The sequence below is a fragment of the Heterocephalus glaber genome, unplaced genomic scaffold (genome assembly GCF_053883595.1).
Source record: "Heterocephalus glaber isolate CG9 unplaced genomic scaffold, H.glaber_assembly_v1.0 deba00001068, whole genome shotgun sequence".
NCBI lineage: Eukaryota > Metazoa > Chordata > Mammalia > Rodentia > Bathyergidae > Heterocephalus > Heterocephalus glaber.
This window is the reverse complement of record NW_028258188.1, coordinates 951,215-967,350: the sequence shown is the minus strand read 5'-3', so window position 1 is coordinate 967,350 and position 16,136 is coordinate 951,215. Positions and strand designations below refer to the sequence as shown.

At 38.3% G+C, this 16,136-nt stretch overlaps 1 protein-coding gene across 4 annotated transcripts in view; it reads left to right on the top strand.

Moving 5' to 3' along the window:
* Kif4a (kinesin family member 4A) overlaps positions 1-16,136 on the top strand; it is a 125,722-nt gene that overhangs the window by 106,975 nt on the left and 2,611 nt on the right. For 3 of the 4 annotated variants that reach the window (XM_004872609.3, XM_087209878.1, XM_021250514.2), the window contains exons 23-29: positions 2,166-2,295; positions 3,461-3,631; positions 4,006-4,113; positions 5,281-5,358; positions 5,717-5,815; positions 6,550-6,732; positions 15,520-15,636. In XM_004872609.3, the coding sequence (XP_004872666.1) occupies positions 2,166-2,295; positions 3,461-3,631; positions 4,006-4,113; positions 5,281-5,358; positions 5,717-5,815; positions 6,550-6,732; positions 15,520-15,636 (886 nt within the window). The remainder of the gene's footprint in view (positions 1-2,165; positions 2,296-3,460; positions 3,632-4,005; positions 4,114-5,280; positions 5,359-5,716; positions 5,816-6,549; positions 6,733-15,519; positions 15,637-16,136) is intronic. The other variant, XM_087209879.1, reaches the window with a different exon arrangement.

The following is a 16,136-nucleotide window of genomic DNA, read 5'->3' as shown; positions in this document are numbered from 1 at the left end:
AGAATTTCCCTGAAGACAGCCACTACTGAGGTTCAAAGACAACCCAAACGTTAACATATTGTTTCCTAAGATAGATTTTGTCAAAAGGACATCTGTTCTCATGTTTCTGAGGCCACCCCTATATTTTAAGTGTTTTACATACGTACACACTCCCATATACGTATGGAATTTTTTGTAATGTAAATTCACAAGCAAAAAAATAGCTCACCATATTGATTTAATATGACAGTATTAAAAGTTTTTTAATAATAGTTTTAATTGATCAGTAGGTACTAAGTTGTAGTTAGGCGTAAGAACCTCGAGTGCTCTTCCACATGAGAGTGATTATAGCTAACAATGTACTGTACATTTCAAAAAGCTAGAAGAAAGGATTTTTAAAGTTTTCACCATATAAAAATGGCAAATGTTTGAGAAGATATGTTTAACCTGACTTAAACATTACACTACATATATACATATCAAAACATCAGTTTTTGTGTATTAGTTGAAAAATAAATTTAATTTTGAAAATAAAAGCCAAAAGAAACAATAATAGTTTCCAATTCTACATTGTAACTAACCTTTAAAGAACTACCACTCCACAAGCTATACCATAGTCTTAAAGAATATCCATAATTATCTGAAAATTGCTAAAATACTCCTCTTTTTTCTAACTACATATCCACTTGAGGCCGGGTTGTCTTCATTTATATAAACTAGAATGGCATGTCACAAAAGACTTAGTGCATAGGAAAGTGTGAGAATCCAACTGTGTTGGCGCTAAGCCAGACATTACAGAGATTTGCAAAATGTAAACTGTAAAATATTCCCACTCTTCTCCCGCAATCATTTTTGGTCTTGGAAAATGTATTTTTCATAAAATATATTTATGTATAATAAGTTTTTAATTTTTAAATGAATTAATCTAAGTTTTCTGTTTCAGTTTATAATACTATAAATATTTATATCTGAACAGGATTTCTTGGAAGTCCTTAATTTTTTAAAATGTAAAGGGGTCCTGAGACCCCAAACTTTGAGAGCTACTGTCTTAGATTACTTTTGTACCCATCTTCCTTACAACTACCTAACATAGCACTGCATGTTTTAAACACCTGCTGGTATTCTCCCTCTCACTTAACACAGCATATGTGAGAAGGAAACTAATTAATGTAATTAAAATATTATGTACACTTTGTTCTAGACCATACTTGATCAAAAAGTATCCAGAAGCTATAAGCAAGGTCAGGGTATCTTTTTAAAAATTTTTATTACTACATGTTTACAGTACATAATGATTACATTCACAGTGGGGAATTGGTACATGTACATAACACAACTTTTTTCATCCCCTTCCCCTCCCCTCTCTCCTCCTTCCTTCTCTTGGTTGGGTCAGGGTATTTAGTCTTAGAAACTTCTCGGTCCTATGTCAGGGAAGTCAAGATAACTTCTCATAACACCATCAATTTGGTGTTGATTCTAGCAAAGAGAATCTACCTGTTCTTGGGAGATTTTCCCTCAGGTCTCTAACCCAAATGTTATCCTTGCATGCACGGGCCACTGTATCACAGTTGGAGTTTATATAGGACTTTAAGACAAAGTCATAGTATAATCAATGCACACAACAAAAGCCTTGCTCTAATAAATCTTTTCAAGTCCCACTATATATGACCCATTTCTTTCAATCAATAGTAAAATAAAAACCATTTGGAGGGGCCAAGGATTTAGCTCAGTGTGTCTGGCGCCTGCCTCACAAGCGTGCAAGGTCCTGAGTTCAATCCTGGTACCAAAAAAAAAAAACATTTGGATAATCTCTTGGAATCTATCTATAACATGTTTTGAGATATGTATAAAATTTTAACCAGATGGCCCAATTTTTGTTTTTTGTAGTACTAGAATTGAACCCAGGGCCATTGCACTGAGCTACATGTTCATTTTTTTTATTTTTTACTTTGAGACAGAGTCTTGCTAAGTTGCCCAGTTGGGCTTCAACTTGGCATTCTCCTCCCTCAGCTTCCCATAATGTGGGGATTATAGGCATTTGCCACCATGCCTAGCTTCAATCGTTATTTAAATGATTATTTGACTGATTATTCCATTCATAAAATTCTTAGAAGTTTCTGCTTAGAGTGCTTCCCCTTCTTGGTGTTAAGGCTACTCACAATAAGCCTTGCTGTCTCTCCCTGAAGGAGTGCTCAGATTGCTGACCTCCAACAGAAGCTCCTGGATGCAGAAAGTGAAGACAGGCTGAAACAACGTTGGGAGAATATTGCTACAATTCTAGAAGCCAAGTGTGCCCTGAAATATTTAATTGGAGAGGTAAACATCACTCTCTCTACCAACAACTAGGGATTTTGGTGGGCAGGTTGAAATAAGATACCTTGAAATACTGTCATAGGTCATTGCCAATTATCATTACAGAAACCCCAATGGCACTAACATTAGAGTTTAGTGGTTAAACCTTGGAAGAAGCAAGTACACACCAATCACAAAAGTAATGACTCACAAATTGATACTTGTCAGACCTGGCATATAACAAGTACTCATTAAATGTTAGCTGCTGTTAACTAGGAAAAGACCAGGATGCCTTAGTAGGCCATGGTTAAACATAAACTGTTATATATTGTACTATTTTAAAGCACTAATTAAATGTATATTCAAAAAGTTTAAAAAACAGTCTAGAAAAAGGAAAACTTAAGCATCTTCTGCTATATAAAAATGTATTTTAAGGAAAAGCATCTTCACTGACTTGGAAATAATACATCATCTTACATTGTCACAGAGGAATGAAAGTTAATTACCACTGGTGATTGAGGCACTTTTCACTCAAGACAAGAATACAAACTGCCCAAATTCACAAGTTCAAGCAACACCACCCTTTATATGTTTTGTGTTGGCTTAACAGGCTTGTCATACTGAAGAATCTGATTAGTCTTGTGAAAATTGGTATTTATGATGTTCACCATCTAGGCTACTAGTGAATGTGAAGCTAGGCTAACACAGGATATGAATCTAGCCTAAAGAGCCGGATCTGCAGCTTCAGCTAATGTGCCTACGAGTTCTGACATGTGAACACAGACATTCTAAGACAAGTCAGAATTGGTCATAAGGATGTGTTCTGTGAATTTCTCTTTAAAATTAAGGAAAAAGTCCTTAAATGTCAAAATATTAGAGTTGTCAGATACTATTTGTGTTAGGTTTATTCTTGTCTTGGAACAGAGAAAGAAATAAAATGTCCTTAGCCGTGACTTCCAGCCCTAGGATATATGTCTCAGTAGAAATACAGTCTCTTAGCCTAGGAATAGAACAGTAGTATTGTTAGTATTCAGTGTCAGAATCTCTATGACATGAAAAAATAAGAATGAATTTTGACATGGAGGAATTTTTCGCAGACCATTTCAAGAAAGCTGCCACTTTCCTACCTAATGAATGGGGAAAGGTGGATCATTCTTCAAGTAAACTGATCTTCTTTTATCCCACCCAGCTTGTCTCATCCAAAATACAGGTCAGTAAGCTTGAAAGCAGCCTGAAACAGAGCAAGGCCAGCTGTGCTGACATGCAGAAGATGCTGTTTGAGGAACGAAATCATTTTGCTGAGATAGAGACAGAGTTGCAAGCTGAACTGGTCAGAGTGGAGCAACAGCACCAAGAGAAGGTAAAATAGCAAGGCCAGAAGCTATAGTGGAGACACAAACTACCATTGCCTTTTATTGTTGGTTTTAAAAAGTAGTGACTTCCTTCAAAAGCTATGTTGTCTTTTCCAAATTTTGCCAATTAAAAAATCTGAAACAGAGAGAAGTGACTTGTCTAAGTTTACAGCTATCAGTGACAATGGCTCTTAGCCTTTAACTTGAGTCCCAAGATTAATGTGCTAAGAAACATCGTTGCTATGCTTACCACATCAAGCCATATGAGCAAAAGACAACATTTACCTCTAAATCACAATGAGGTAACCTGGCTTAACTAGGTTGAAATTCCTTTTTCTTCTTGCTCCTTTAATATCACCCAGTGTGTTGTGTCTTTCTGCAGGTGCTGTACCTTCTCAGCCAGCTGCAGCAAAGCCAAATGGCAGAGAAGCAGCTGGAGGAGTCGGTCAGTGGAAAGGAACAACAGCTGCTGAGCACACTGAAATGTCAGGTATGAGAAGGAGGAAAAGGTCTCCTGAGATGGGCTTCATAGGCCTAACTGAGAATCCTGTCTCTTTTATTTAGACCATTGTCCTTACAGCAGAGTTATTACATTCTGGAGAAAGGCTTACAGTGGTAGCCTTTTTCTTCGTGGCCCAGGTTAGGGGTAATCAGAGTATAGACACATGCAGAATAACTTTGTTTTTGGTACCAGAAAAGCAGTACATACTCCATACCAGACTTTGAAACCTCCTGTTCTTTTGCCTCAACTCAGAGCTCTAAAGAGTTGAGGAAATAAAATCATCTAGTAGTTAGAATCCTGGAGGCATTCAACTGTATATTCCTGAGTTTGTTCTGAGCTGAGATCTGACATGTTTATAAAATGCCTGGGGTCTGAATTCCTTCCAGAAGCTGAGAACACCACACCCTTTAGTAGCATGTTGGAGCACTATTTTAGTCCAAATTAGAATCTTTTACTTGCATGACCATCCTCTAGGGTTTCCTTGGCATCTCCCACCTAAGACATAACCAAACTAGTTAAAGTTGTAGGTATGAATCCATTTTTTTAAGTGCCAGGATGTTTAATCAGGCTTATTAGAATAGCAAATAAACTGTCTAGTCTTCATTGAGAAGGATGAATGGAAGCACCTAACAAGGCTAACCCTCTGTGGGTTTCTGAATCAGCATCCTAATGTGAATAGGGGATACAGTGGTACCTTGGTTCGTGAACTTAATTCTTTCCACAATTCTAGTTGCAAATGGAATTGGATGAGAACTGAATAAGATTTCCCCATAAGGTCAACATTGAACCTAACCATTGAATTTGATTCAGCTCTTGTCCAATTCGGTTTACTACCAGATTCATGGAAAGAATTAAGTTCGTGAACCGAGGTACCACTATATGAGACTAGAGAATGGGAAAATAAAAAGGCGGGTTGTTGGACAGAGCCCATGAGGAATGTGGTCAAGCCTGCTGGAGAGCATTGGAATAGAAGTGGCATTCAAGGCACTTAGGAACTGGGAATAAGACATTTTTCAGAGTGCCAATCCCTGCTGTGCAAAAACCATCTGCTGCCAGCAACTTGGCAGCAGTATGTTTTCATCTATGTGAGTTGTGTGGTAACCCACATGTAATGCCAAAAATAACCCTGCCTATCAATGCACTATCTGGAAATAGGATGAAGAGCTTAAGAAGATGCAAGAAGTGTGTGAGCAAAATCAGCAGCTTCTCCGGGAGAATGAAATAATCAAGCAGGTAATACAAGATTTCTCAACACTTAAGCCCCGGGAGACCCTGTTGCCACCAAGGATAGTGGATGGGAGCAGCCGTCAGTTTGGTGGCTTGGCTCTGTTTTATGAGATCTGCACTGAATTTCTATGTGATACCATCTTGTGCATTTCAAAGTGGCATAAATACAAGTTTTTAAATATGCCCTTTTCTGAATTTAATACTGATTTTAGAACATGGGAATCTGTAAACCTACTCTACTGTGGTCCTGCCTCACTTTACTACAGTTTAAAATTGAGCTAGCCTAGGTCTGGAATCCTTGTTTAAGCAATGAACACTCCCAGAATCTGCCCTACATTATACACTGTCTTTCCTTTTCAAACAGAAACTGACACTCCTCCAAGTAGCCAGCAGGCAAAAACCTCATATTCCTAAGGATATCCTTCTATCTCCAGACTCTTCCTTTGAATATATCCCACCTAAGGTAAAATGCTTAGTGCCTATGATACCTTTGTATAGCATAGGTTTGGGATGAGTGTACTAAAATCACTTTATAAGGGATTAACAGTTAAAATTCCCAGTCAGATGTGGTGGCAGAAGCCTGAGATCCCAGCACTTAGGAGGCCAAGGCAGGAAGATCGCCATGTGTTTAAGACCAGACTGGACAAAAAGAAAGAGAGAGAGAGAGAGAGAGAGGAAGGAAGGAAAAGAGAGAGGGGGGAGGAAGGAAAAAAGGAAGGAAAGAAAGAGACAAAATTCCCAAATTTTAGTATCTCACTAGAGAGAGACAGGCAGACAAAATTCCCAAATTTTAGCATCTCAATTTTCCATGACATTCCAGATAAAACTATAGTACAATCCTAAGGAAAACAGGTATTCTTCCACAGTAGACTGACTTTTGGCCATACACAAGCATTTTGTAACACAACTGAGGAGGAGGAGGAAGAAGGGAAAAGAGCAATGTTCAACTGTCCATCCAAAGATACTTATCACATCAGGAGTCCTCCCTTCCTCCCTCAGATTGACCAGTCTCCAGTTTCTGTCCCTTCAAGGAGTCTGAGGCCAAAGATCAAAGCAGACTTTTTTCTAATTAATAAAGCTGAGTGGGATATATTTGAGAAGCTCTGAGAATATCACTGGCAACAGCTACTGGAAAGATATGATGCCATATGTATTTTTTAAATTTTTATTGAATAACCACTTGAAATATTTTCTTAGCCAAAACCTTCCCGTGTTAAAGAAAAGTTCCTGGAGCAAAGCATGGACATCGAGGATCTAAAATATTATTCGGAGCATTCTGTGAATGAGCAAGAAGATGATGATGGTTATGGTGATGATGGTGACGATGAAGAATGGAAGCCATCAAAATTAATTAAGGTGTCCAGGAAGAACATCCAAGGGGTAGGAACCAGCTCTTTAACTCTGTCACTGGTTCTTCTCATTAGTATTCACTGTCATTGGAACAGCTTTTTGAATCCAGGAATATGCTGGCCCCAGTCCTGCAAATGACCCCCTTTGATCCTATTTAGAAGCATTGACTCCACTAAGAGGGGCTTATTGGGCCAGCTCTGAGTAGAACCTGGAGTAGACACGTTGGCTCTCTGTTTTTTTAAGATCTTACTAGTCTGAATATGTAGTGTTCTATACCATTTTGTTGAAACTGATTCCAAAGTGATCATGTCAGTCCATATTTTTTATAGCACCTTGTAGTTCATAAACCATTCTCATATATATAATCTTTTAATCATCACAAAAAAATCCAGATGTATTTATCATGTGCATTTTACAAATGGACTTCAGACTCACAAGAAAGAAATAACCAAAGGTCATAAAACCAAGTGACATTTAGGACTTGAAACAGAATATTCTAACATTGAGTCTAGTTTGTTTCCACCACATTATGGTAACATCAGTAATAACTGCAGACCAGAAGCTGAGTGGGTACTTCATCATCTTTGCCTTTTTGCTTATAAATCTAAAGGCAAACAGATTTACAGAGAAAGCTAATAAAGATCAAACACATCAAGTTAAGGCTAGTTAGCAAAAATCTGACTTTGAAGCATACTTTATTTATTTACAATGATAGTTATCAAATATAGATGTTTTATGTTCAAATATTAACTTCCTAGGTACTACAGTTTACCACCATGACCCTACTGTGCCCTGCAGCCACATTCTACTCACAAAGGACAGTTCACAAATTACCTTAGCTGTTTTCCTAGAAGCTTACTTGATTTGATTAGCTGATAGTATACCATGTGGGAAACCAATCCTTATGAAACCACAGCACCAGAGCAAAGCAAGCCATAAGAAATAGATGGCCATGGAGTGTTAAGTCATATGGCCAGTCAGATTTTTCAGGAATGCAACATACCATGTACTCATGATGGGACTAAGAGCACATCCTTGGCCTCAAAAAGCTTATAATTTTGAGTGGAAGGGGTTGTTTGCTTGAGACTTTTTTCCTTTTTTTTTGGTACTGGGGATCGAACTCAGGACCTTGCGCTTGCTAGGCAGGCGGCAGAACTACTGTGCTAAATCCCCGGCCCTTGCTTGAGATTTTTTTAAAGATCCAGTCTCACTGTTTGCCAGCTTGGCCTCAAACCTGTGAACCTCCTGCTTCAGTCTCATGAGTAGCTATGATTATAGGTGTGTGCTAGCATACCTGGCAAGAGCTTATAATTTAATGGAAAAACAAAGCAAAGAAATCAAAGGATAGGGCCAGGGATTTAGCTCAGTGGGTCCGGTGCCTGCCTCGCAAGCGCAAGGTCCCAAGTTCGATCCCGGGTACCAAGAAAAAAAAAGAAATCAAAGGTTAACTAGAACCTCAGCATATTCATCTCAGGAAGATGAATTTTTTTTTTAGAGCCAAATGAAAGCTATAGTTTAAGAAGATGCCATCAAAGGAGGTGGCTATTACTACATTATAAAGTAGAAAGGAAACCACAGTCTTGGGAGCAACAGGGAGAACATTTCTAGCACAATGAATGAATAACATCTTGCAAAGACTATAAGATGGTAGAGCACAGAGGGTTGAGACACTTAGAGAAAATGGGACAGAATATGTCTGTCTTTCATTCATTTACTTGGCAAACATGAACACTCCCCTGTAGTTAAAGTGGAGAACATGAGCTGAATGTAGATTTAAAGGTCTTACTACTGCTGCTACTACTGTTAGTTATGCGTATGAGGCAGAGTTGAGAAGCACACATAGAAACAACTGGTAGAGGGCCTAAAACCACTGGAAAGGAGTTTTCCAACTATGAAGCAAATATGAGTATACTTGTTCTCAAGGAAAGTTTAATATATTTGTTAATATTGCTCTAACTTAAAAGGAAAATTATGGAAGTATAGTAAATATTGCAAGTAAATAATACCTGCTATCAATGTGAAATCCTAATTCTGAAACAGTAAGAGTTTATCCTTTTTAGGCCTTTCCCTAATTTTATAACTTGAGAAGTATGTACCACTGGACTTCAAGGGGAGGAGCAAATTGGCATAAAGTCTAGTTTTTCCCTTTTAGCAACTTATGTGGATGCTATGACCTCTGTTGATCGGATTGCTGTAGACACATTAGCTATGCATGAATTCCATCTTTCTTATTATTGCTACAGCCCAGCTGAAGATGGCTGGTATTATCACTTGGTTACTGAAAAGGAGACTGCAACAGCCACATTTTCTGCTTTTACTAAGGGGATGCTAAGGGTAGGTCATGTGCAGTAGTAGAAAAAGTAGCAAGTTAGAAGCCAGATAGTCACAGGTTCTAGTCATGAGTTTGCCACTCATTCTTTGGGTGACTTTGAGCAAGTCACTTAACGTCCCTGAGCTTAAGATTCCTTATCTATTCAATGAAGAGAATAGACTAGGGTAGGTGATGTATAGGATCCCTTCTAGTGCTAATGTCCTGAATCAAAGTAAAAGTCAAAGTTATATAAATGAGGTTTAATAATGTTACTTTTATATGGTGTTATATAGCATCTGAGAAGTTAAAAGAGGGAATATATGTAAAGAGCACCTTGTGAAGGATAAAATATCATACAGGTATTATTATTATTAAAGCACTGTAAACATTTTACAAATACTTTCATTTGTCACCTGTGCGAGAAAAGGGGAGCAGATGTTTTTGTTTGTTCCTTACTAATGAAAGAGTGGAGATGAACTTGGATGAAGTGACTTGTCAAAGGTCATGCCAAGTATTAATTTTAGGACTAAGGCCCAGATCTCCTAATTCATAGCCTGCTTTTATCCATTTAAAATTTTTGACCAGGGCCAGGGATTTAGCTCAGTGGCACCACACCTGCCTTGCAACTACAAGGTCCTGAGCACGGGAGGGGTGGGGCGGGGGTGGGGTGTGGATCTGAGCAGATCTTATCCTTCCAAGATACAATATAACACTGAACTTAGTTCCAGAAGAATCATAGGCTCTAAAGCAGTCATTCTCAATCCCAGCTCTGCACATTGGAATCCCAAAGGAAACTTTTAAACATAGGGAACTTGGGATGCCATCTCCAGGTATTCTGATTTAATTAGTCTGTGGTAGGCCTAGTCTTTTTGAAAAGCTCCCCAAACATTTCTTATTTGCAGCCAGGGTTGAGACCACAGGCTAAAGGGAACCCCATAGGTCTTTTACCTGTGCTTTTCACTCTATGTAATGAAACCTTGAGGTGGGCACAATGGTGTGTGCCTATAATCTCAGCTACTCTGGAGGCTGAGACAGAAAGTGAGTTCAAGGCCAGCCTAGGCAACTTATCAAGACCCTGTCTCAAAATACAATACAATAAATATAATACAATAATATGGGCTAGGAGTGTAGCTTAGTGGTAGAGAACTTACCTAATACATGCAAGGCCCTAGATTGAATCCTCAGCACTTCAAAGAAAAAGAATCCTATTACTTTTCACCCATAGTACTGGGATATGCCGGTGGCTTGTCAGCATTTGTGATATATACACACCCCACACACATACATATATATTTGCAGTTCTGTCTGTGTCAGTTATACTCACTCTCTGACATTCAGATCTGCTTCCTAGGATGAGAGAGAATGAGATGAAGTCATAGCTCATGCACATGGCATTTGTGCGACTACATCTATCATGTGTGTAATGACTATTCTATAGTACCACAACAAATGTTTATCTAGCCTCCACTTGCTTGGAGACTAGAGTAAGGAGAAGCTCATAGTCTCACAGGGCTGCCCATTCCACTAATTGTTAGAAATTATTTAGCTGAAATGTTCTGTCCTATAATAAATCATCCCATTAATGGGTCTTAGCTATGTCAGAGCCTCATTGTTCTTCTTAATGACAGCCCTTCAGATAACTCTGCCCTCATATTTTCCCTTTGAATAAAATAAAGAAACATGGACAGGGTAACAGCACTTTTGAAGCATTTTGATGAATTTGTAAATGGTCAAAGGGTCATACCCGGGTAACATCAGTCATGGTTCAGTGTTATCCTTGTGAGCTATCTCTAGGGCGTGTCACAGAACTGTCTTTTGCTGTGTCTTATTCAAAGCAGCCAAGATTTTGTGTAAATTCATATATCTTTCTGGAAGCCAACTTGAAAATACTATCCAAAGCCTTAAAAATGTTCCCATCATTCTTGCTTTGACAACACATATACTGAAAGAAAATGTCCCTATTCTCTGACCCAGTAATTATACATCCAGGAACTTATACTAAGGAAAAATGGTCATTGGCATGTAAATAGATTTATTCATTTAAAAAATCTTTTCTGAGTACCTATGTGTCAGTTACTGTTTCTAGGTGCTAAGAATACAACAAACAATACAGATGAGACCCTTGCCATTATGAAATACATTCTTATGGGGAGAGACATACAGTAACTAGAAAAACAAAATAATTTTAGATGGTAATATAGAAAAATAAAAGAAAATACAGTGAAATCGTAAAGAATGATGGAGTAGAAAGAGAGTATTTGGGAAAGGAAGACCTGTGTAAGCTAAGATCTGAACAAAGTGAAGGAGCAAATCAGGAGAACAATCAGAGGAAGAACATTTCAGGGAAGGGGAACAGCAAATGCAAAGACCTCAGGACAGGAAAGAACTTGGTGTCTCAAGGAACAGCTGAAAAAGCCAGTGTGGCTAGAATGTGTTAAGCTCTCATAGGAACTTAAAGACAGCAAGTGAGTTTTCTGGGAGATGATGGGAGGAGGGAGAAAGTAGTGGAAAAAAGTAAACCAAATAAGGTGTTATAAAATTCAGAATAAAAAAAGAAAGATATATGTGTCTTAGACTAGGATGGTAATGGTAGGAACTAAGGTAAATAGAATAAATTAATCATCATTTGGGGGAAAATTTAACATTAAAATGAAGGTTATACAAGAGAGTTACAGACAACTGTATTCTGTAAATAAAGAAAAGTTTTAATCTAAATGATATTAAGGAACATGGGATAAGGGAAAGAATGTTAAATATTAAATATTGTTATATTAAATACATTTTAATAATAATAAAAAAGAAGACGTGGGAGAGAGCAACACAAGATGAAGTCAGAGGTAGTCAGTCCAGATCAAGGAAGACCTTGTCAATCGAGGTATGGTTTAGATATTCACTACAACATGATTTATAATAGCAAACAATTCCTTTCAAAACAATCTTAATACCTAATATTAGGGGACTGGTTACATAAATTGACATGTCCACATGATGAAATGTTACAACTATTAAAATCATTTTTTACTTCCAATTTTTATAAAGAGATATATGATATCCACAGAACCAGGGGAAAAACCAGTTTCCTTTACCTTCACAACTACGAAACAAAGGTAATGGTTGTCATATGTAAAAGGCTTAAGGGTTTGAAGTTGATTGATCATAAACTCAGTATGAATCCACAATGTGTTTGTAAGAGTGGAAAATGTCACTATCAGGAGAATGGATAAATTGTGGCGTGTTCTTAGAGTGAAAATGAAATGGAACTGCAGCTACATGTTAGCAACACATAAGATGCTATTTAGATAAAGTTTAAACATGTGAAACACTTCCTTATATTTTTTGTAAAACTCCTGCATGGTAAAAGACGTGCATAGGAGCCGGGCATGGTGGTGCACGCCTGTAATCCCTGCACTCAGGAGGCTGAGGCAGGAGGATCACTGGGAGTTCGAGGGCAGCCTGAACTACAAAGCGAGACCCTGTCTCAAAAACCAAAAAGAAAAAAAAGGGCCAGGGATTTAGCTCAGTGGTGCTGCTGCCTGCCTCACAAGCGCAAGGTCCCAAGTTCAATCCCCGGTACCAAAAAAAGAAAGAAAGAAAGAAAAAGACATGCATAGGAGTGATAAATACCTAATTCAAGAGACTATTTACTCCTGGGGGACAGAGAGGCAAATGGAGTCAGGAAAGGGTAGACATGAGACTTGAATTATATCTTTACTTTATTGAGGGGAGGAGGAATGAGTTGGGTTTTTCTTCTTACTATTGTTGTCTGTGCTTTTGTATGCATGGAAGAAATGGTGCCCTAAAATAGGACACATTATTTCAAATACCGTATGGTCCAACTGACCTAGGGTATAATGAAATAATTGCTCCCCATGTTTTCTGAACTCCAGATTTTTGCCTGACTACGTTTGCTTTTTGATAGCCATTCACGCTATTGACATCTCAAATGCCTAGGCCCATTCTGCACAAACTACTTATAAGCTAGATTTTCTCCCATATTCTATTCATGTGGCTAATTTGGGGGGAACCTAAATACCACACTTAGACATATCCCTGTTATATCTTTTCTTTCTACTTTGAACCCATAATTTCAGCCTGTCAAAATATTTTTGGATTGTGATCCTGTTGTCATACCTATTAATCATCCTCCAAGCATTGTGCCACTGTTAGAGCTGATAAATATTCCTACCTGGTAGACTGGTTATAACATTTCATATTTATGCTGGGTGTGGTGGTGCATGCCTATAATCCCAGCACTTGGGAGGCTGAAACAGGAGGATTGCTGCAAGTTTGAGGCCAGCCTGGGCTAAATAGTTCAAGGACAGCTTAAGCTACATGGGGAGACCCTGTCTGAAAAAAAAAAAAAGATTTCAGGCTGGGGATTTAGCTCAGTGGTTCCACTGCCTGCCTTGCAAGCACAAGGACCCGAGTTCAATCCCCAGTACCAAAAAACAAAACAAAACAAAAAAAGATTTCATATTTATATATATGAAAGTACTCTAGAAACTATAAAATATAAATGTGAGTTGGAAAGTACAGTTAGTCTAAAAAAGACATCAAGCAACTTATGCTCAGTCCTTAAATATACCGAACTATACAATATGCCCAACTCACTGTTCTTCAGTTTGCTCATAAAACTGTAAAAGTAAAAAAAAAATTTGTCGTAAAAGTCTGTCAGTTGCCTTGCATTATTATAATATTCCTCTCATCTATCCATTAAGTATACTACCAGAAAAAGAAAATGGGTTTGTCTGCCATGACTTACTTTGGTAAACCTGTAGTAATTCTTTTTTTTTTTTGCTTCAATTCTTTTATTGGTACATTTTAGGCATACGATACGTTTACATTTATCATTGGGTGCTTGTACCTGTACATGATGTATCTTGGTTCTTATTTTTTCCCCATTCCCTGTGCTCCCTTCATCCCCTCCACCATTCCCTATTTACAAAGACTTTGTTTCCATTTTTTCCTTTTCTTATAATTTTTCCTTTCCCTTCTTTCCTTTCCCCTTCCACTCCCACTTCCCCTACCCCTTTGGACCTTTTCTTCCTATTTCAAATTATCAATTATTCATTTTAATCATTTTAATCCTTATTTACACTTTCAGTTTCTCACACCAAAGAAACTATTTGGTATTTACACATGTGTGTCCTATTTATTTCACTTAAGAGTATGTCCTCAATATGCATCCATTTAGCTATAAATGACTAGTTTCTCGTTCTTTATGGCTGAGTAGTACTCCATTTTTTATAAATACCGTATCTTCTTTATTCAGTTTCCAGTTGATGGGCACTTGGGCTGTTTCCAAGCTTTCACTATTACAAACCATGCTGCTATAAACATGGTTGCACATATATCTCTGTGGTATGATTCTTTTAATTCTTTTGGGAAGATACCCAGCAGGGGAATCACTGGGTCAAATGGGACCTCTAGCCCTAGTTCTTTGAGGTATCTCCATACTGATTTCCACAGTGGTCGCACCAGTCTACACTCCCATCAACAATGGAGAAGGGTTCCTTTCTCCCCACACCCCCACCAGCATTTGTTATTGGTTGATTTCTTGATAGCAGCCATTCTTTCTGGGGTGAGGTGGAATCTCAGTGATGTTTTCATCTGCATCTCTCGAATGACCGGTGATGTTGAACATTTTTTCATATGTTTATTTGCTGCTTTTGCTTCTTGTTCTGAGAAATGTCTGTTCATTTCAGATGCCTATTTTTGAATTGGGTCTTTAAATTTGGGGGGTCTGATTTTTTCGTTCTTTATATATTCTAGATAGTAGTCCTTTGTCTGAGGTACAGCTCCTAAATTTTTTTCCCACATTGTAGGTTGTCTCTTAGCTCTGTTGGTGGTTTCTCTTGCAGTGCAGAAGCTTTTTAATAAGATGAGATCCCAGTTGTTGATTCTTTGTGCTGGTTCCCGTGCTACTGAGGTTTTGTTCATAAAGTCTTTTCCTATGCTAGTGTCTTCAAGAGTTCTACCTAATAACTTATCTTCCAGCAAGTTTAGTGTTTCTGTTTTAATATTTACATCTTTAATCCACTTCTTAGTTTAGTGCATGGTGATAGATATGGGTCTAGTTTTAATCTTTGGCAGATTGAAATCCAGTTTTTCCAACACCATTTATTAAATAGGCTATCTTTCCTCCAATGAGGGTGGTTGGCTCCTTTGTCAAAGATGAAATGGCTCAGTATGTCTGGAGTTATTTCTGCATCTTCCAATCTATTCCACTGATCCTCAGGTCTGTTTCTTTACCAGTACCATGCTGTTTTTATCACAGTAGATTTGTAATATAGTTTCAAGTTGGGGATTGTGATACCCCCTGCCAACCTGTGGTAATTCTTGGAGACCAATAGAGAACAAAAGGAGAGGACTGAGGACAATGACATTTGATAAAGATGATGGTACTTTCCATTTTTTCTAGATAAGCTTGCAAATGAAGGAAAGATATTTTAAACTAATATTCTCATCCTTTCAGTAATACATCTTCCCATAAACCTATTTTTCAGTGTTCCTGCAAGGGCTGGTGTGGGAATAAACAGTGTGGGTGCAGGAAGCAAAAGTCGGATTGTGGCATGGCCTGCAGCTGTGACCCCACAAAGTGTCGGAACCGCCAGCAAGGCCAGGTAGGATCAGTGCTGTTTCCCCTCACCACACCCTCAGACCTCCCACTAGTTGCCATCCTTTTCTTCTGTCTTGCACCCTGAAACCTAGAATGTCCTCTGCAGCTCTTCCTACATTTTCACTTTGCTTCTGCACCCAGTAGAAGAGACACTTCACTTTTGGTCTTTATTCCTTGCTGTTCGTTTGTCATCCATTCCAGGAGATTCCCAGGTATTCAGATCCCCAACCCCAGTCTTGGTGGTAAAGTTTCGGTCCAATTTCTGAGGCAGCAACAAGAACAGGAAAGCAGGCATTTACAGGCATATAAGCATACAGGATCAAACTAGTCCAGAGGCTTAGCTGGAACTGAATGAGCCACATGCTGAGGTGGCAGTTTCCAGGAAGGAAGTTAATCCTCCTGATATCTTGAGATACTAGTTATTAGCCCCTCTCCAGGGAACCAAGCTGTTCCCGAACTCTAGGAAAAGACCCACAGGAACCAGGTCTTTATACTAGCCGCTGT